The sequence below is a fragment of the Sus scrofa genome, chromosome X, assembly GCF_054392235.1.
Source record: "Sus scrofa isolate SSC_HxYL_T2T_F1_AM1 chromosome X, Sscrofa_HxYL_maternal_Yorkshire_Landrace_v2.0, whole genome shotgun sequence".
NCBI lineage: Eukaryota > Metazoa > Chordata > Mammalia > Artiodactyla > Suidae > Sus > Sus scrofa.
In genome coordinates, this window is record NC_139401.1 from 117,095,757 (window position 1) to 117,100,017 (window position 4,261).

General features: G+C 47.4%; 1 protein-coding gene across 1 annotated transcript; it reads right to left on the reverse strand.

Moving 5' to 3' along the window:
- Positions 1 to 1,307: 1,307 nt before the first annotated feature.
- On the reverse strand, positions 1,308 to 2,382 carry GPR119 (G protein-coupled receptor 119). The gene has a single exon (NM_001287850.1). It carries the CDS (start codon positions 2,371 to 2,373, stop codon positions 1,366 to 1,368), a length of 1,008 nt encoding a protein of 335 aa, NP_001274779.1. The 5' UTR covers positions 2,374 to 2,382; the 3' UTR covers positions 1,308 to 1,365.
- Between the last annotated feature and the right edge of the window lie 1,879 nt (positions 2,383 to 4,261).

A 4,261-nucleotide genomic window follows, 5' to 3' on the forward strand; every position in this document is an offset into this window, starting at 1 on the left:
TTCTTGTAGTTTCTCCTGCCATTTTGCCCAGAGGAAGTCCGAGCATAATTCCCAGTTGCCAACAGTCATTTAATGTACCCAGCCTGGTCTTCTGGGCCATTTTGGAGGCATCCTTTTATGCAACTGAGTTTTTTTTTTTTTTAGGAAAATGCAAATTTGGGAGTGAATGGGAGAAAGTCAAGCTCTGAGAAGCAAAGTAGGTTCATCATGGAGAGCTTGGCAGTGCCTCTCTTGGTACCTATCCATTTTCCTCTTTTTTCCCTTTTAATGCCTCAGAATTTGTGGTTCAGCATCACCATCAGCAAGTAGCTACAAGTGACATGAGGCCAACTGCAGGGAGGGGGCTCCACAGAGTTAGGAGGGTGGTGGATTGGGAGGGGTGAGACCAGAAATATTCATATGATAGGCTATTTCCCAAAGAAACACTGGTTTGAACACCATGAAGTGTAGAAAAAGACAGGTGTTAGTATCTAATTCTTGTTCCTACATTCATGCAACCTCACTACATAAAACATCTAATTTACACCAGGCAGGGCTCCCCATTTTACCAAAGCAATCACTATAAGTAAACAGTTAAAAAGGACAGAACCTCATTTCTCTAGTACTGTGTTGTCCAATATAATAGCACTAGCCACACGCAGTTATTGAGCATTTGAAACATGGCTAGTTTGAATTGAGATGTTCTGTGAAGGTGAAATACACACAAGGCTTTAAAGATTTAGCATGAAAAAAAATAGTGTAATAATCTTATATCTTGATTACATGTTGAAATAATGTTTTGGATATACCGAGTTAAATGAAACTAACATCGATGTCACCTGTTTCTTTGTTTTTTACCTTTTTAAGATGACTATTAGAACGTTTAAAATTACATATGTGGCTTGCTTTGAATTTCTGCTAGATAGTGCTGCTCTAGTGTATTCGAAAATAAGAATACTTTTGGCCGTGCCCACAGTATGAGGAATTTCCCGAGACAGGGCTCCAACCTGCGCCACAGCAGTGACCCAAGCCACAGCAGTGACAATACCAGATCCTTAACCCGCTGAGCCACCAGGGAACTCCAAAATTTGATTTTTTTAAAGCATCTTTTAGTAGCACACTTCTTGCTTTAAGTAAGTATACCTGTATAGGAGAAACAGACTCGTTGCAAAGGAAGGGCAGGGAGGAATGGAAATTTGCAAATGGGGAAGCTGATTATAGACGAAAGTCAGCACACCGCCTCAGTTACCTCTCAGTCTGGGGTGAGGGGGTCCTGGGGGTGGCCAGTTGCCAGAAGCAAGTGCTCTCATTCCCCTTGCCCCACCTGATCTCCTAGTTGGGGCTCTAGAGGGAGAGGCACTTTGAAACTTGTCTGCCCTTACCATCTTAGCCATCAAGCTCTGACTGGGAGATGGTGGTGATGTGACAGGAACTTTCCCTGGGCCTCTCTGGGCCACCATTCCTGGCCGAGAGAAGGAGGAGGAATGCAGCGAGCCCTTTCTTCATTCCCAGGGCCATCTGGGAGAACTGTTGCCGTACCTCCTTCTGCCTATAGGCATAGATGAGTGGGTTGAGCAGGGAGTTGCCCACACCCAGCAACCACAGGTACCGTTCCAGCACTAGGTAGAGGTTGCACTCCTGGCAGACCACCTGCACAATGCTCGTGATAAAGAACGGGGTCCAGGACAGAGTGAAGCTGCCAATGAGAATGGCCACAGTTCGGACAGCCTTGAAATCACTGGGAGTCCGTGGGGGCCGGTGAGCCCCGGCCGTGGCCCCTGTGTGCTCTGTCTTGCGGATCTGCTGGTTGTGCGTGGAGGCAATCTTGAGCATGTCACAGTAGAAGAAGACAAAGAGGAGCAGGGCTGGGAAGAAGCCAACGCAGGAGACGGTCAGCACGAAGCGAGGGTGAAACACGGCGAAGAAGCTGCAGGGCCCCTTGTAGGTGGTCTGCTGGAATACATGGATCCCAAGTGGGAGGAAGCCAATGAGGTAAGACACCAACCACAGTCCGGCAATGCAGGCCCCAGCCACAAGCCCATTCATCATCTGGAAATAGCGGAGGGGCTGCTTGATGGCAAGGTACCTGTCAAAGGTAATCAGCATGACGGTGAGGACAGAGGCAGCTGCTGAAGAAGTGACAAATGCCATCCGAAGGCTGCACAGGGTCTTCTCTGTGGGCCGAGCCGGGCTGGAGAGCTGGTCTGAGACTAGGCCAGAGATGGCCAGGCCAAGAAAGGTGTCAGCCACAGCCAGATTCAAGGTGAAGCAGAGACCGATCCCATCATTCTTGTGGATCAATGACAGCACAGCCATGGCCACTAAGGCATTAGCAGCAATAATGAGGGAGGCCAGGACAGCAAGGATCACTCCAAATAAGGAAGATGACTCCATGTCTTGAAGTGGCAGGATGTCCACTTACCAGGACATGCTGGCTCTCCAGCTCAAATTCTCACAGGCTGGTGGGTTCAGAGCTGGAGTACAGTTCTGGCCATCGCTGGCAGTGCAGGATGGCAGCTAGCCATCTCTGAGATCCTACTGGTCATTAAGAATCACTCCCCCTCTCGTTTTTGGTCCTTAGGCTCTTGCCTCTCCAGCTCTCTGAAGGTAGCGATCGCAGCGCAGATGTGTCCCTGAGCTTTGAGCTAGTCCCTCCTCCAGCAACTGAGTTACTAGACAACTCCCAAGTACCTGCTGCTCGTTGTCTCACCAGGCTCTCTCTCTTCACTGATGTTTCAAGGAATTTGTTTGGAGAGACTGGGGCATTCATTAGGTCTCCTGTGTATCAGAAGCTATCATTGACCCTAATAACAAGTTTTCTTCCTCCATAGCTTGATATTAAGTGTCCACTTCTTTTTTTTTTCTAAGCCTCAAGTACCAACTTAATAACTAAGCTTAATTAAACATTTGCTTAATAACTTATTCTCTGTTACTATTATGAGAGCTTTCAATTAAGCAAGATGATCATGATCAGTTGGAGCGGGATGTGGGGCAGGCAAGCCCTTTTAGGGTCCAGCATATTTTCAGGGGGAACTGACACATATTTTGGCTATTCCTTCATCTTTTGTTTCCTAACACTTCAGATTCTAATTCTTTCAAGGAGGGTATGCTGGTCCCCTATTTTTCATCCCTCAGAACTCACTTGAGGATTCAGAAGGGCAGGAAAAGCAAAATAGAGCCTACTCCCTGTCAAAAGCTGCTGTCTGTTGGGTATACTCATTGAGAACTTTTTCTGCACCATGTGTAGCTATGTCTCTGGGCGTGAGTTGTGGCCGCCAGGCTTGCACTTTCTTTCTTCTCTTTTCTTTTTGTCTTTTTAGGGCCACACCTGAAGCATATGGAAGTTCCCAGGCTAGGAGTCGAATTGGAGCTATAGCTGCCAGCCTATGCCACAGCCACAGCAATGCCAGACACGAGCCACATCGCAACTTACACCACAGCTCATGGCAATGCCGAATCCTTAACCCACTGAGTGAGGCCAGGGATCGAACCCACATCCTCATGGATACTAGTCAGGTTCATGACCACTGAGCCATGATGGCAACTCCCACTGACACTTGATCCTATAGCCTTTCCTTTCTTGATCCTATAGACTCAGGTGTCTGGGACAGAAGAAGGAGAGCTGAGCTGCATTCTGGAAGGTGTCTGCTCTAATGTTTGGTAGTGGAATTTTCCATTTTTCCAGGGATAGCATTAGGCCAAAGAGCAGCAGTGTTGCTGAGGCAGGCGAGATGGGAGCAGGGAGGGTGGCTGTGTAGGTCACTCCTATTTTAGATTATATATCCATTTGCTTGGGTACATTAGAACTAACCTTTTGCCTGCTCCTCTCATCTTGGATACCAAGAAGAGAGGGGTGGAGAGAAGAGTGGTTCAAAGCTTATTTACTCAGTTCAGGTCAGAGCACAAATGGGAAAGGTTAGTGTTTTAAGTGAGGGAGTGGAGAGCAAGGTGCAGAGTTGGAAGCAAATATTATATTCCAGGATGTTTTGACAGTCTGAGAGGGCCTTTGACAGATGTCTCTCCTACAAAGGATAAGAAAGGCTGTAGCATGGGGACTTGGTATTCCAGCTGCCAACCTGAGAGCAATTCTTATTCTTTGGTACATCCATTAGGAGGCTGGTTTCAGTTGCTTAGCACCTGGCCTAATTTTATACCTGGATCTAAGGTGTGCTTTTGTTTCTCTAGCCCTTGACTTCATGTGAGGAGTCAAGATGGCCCTTTTCAAGACCATGCTTAAACTCAAGAGTGCATAAGAAGCTCCTGCAGGGCTGCTTAACACCCA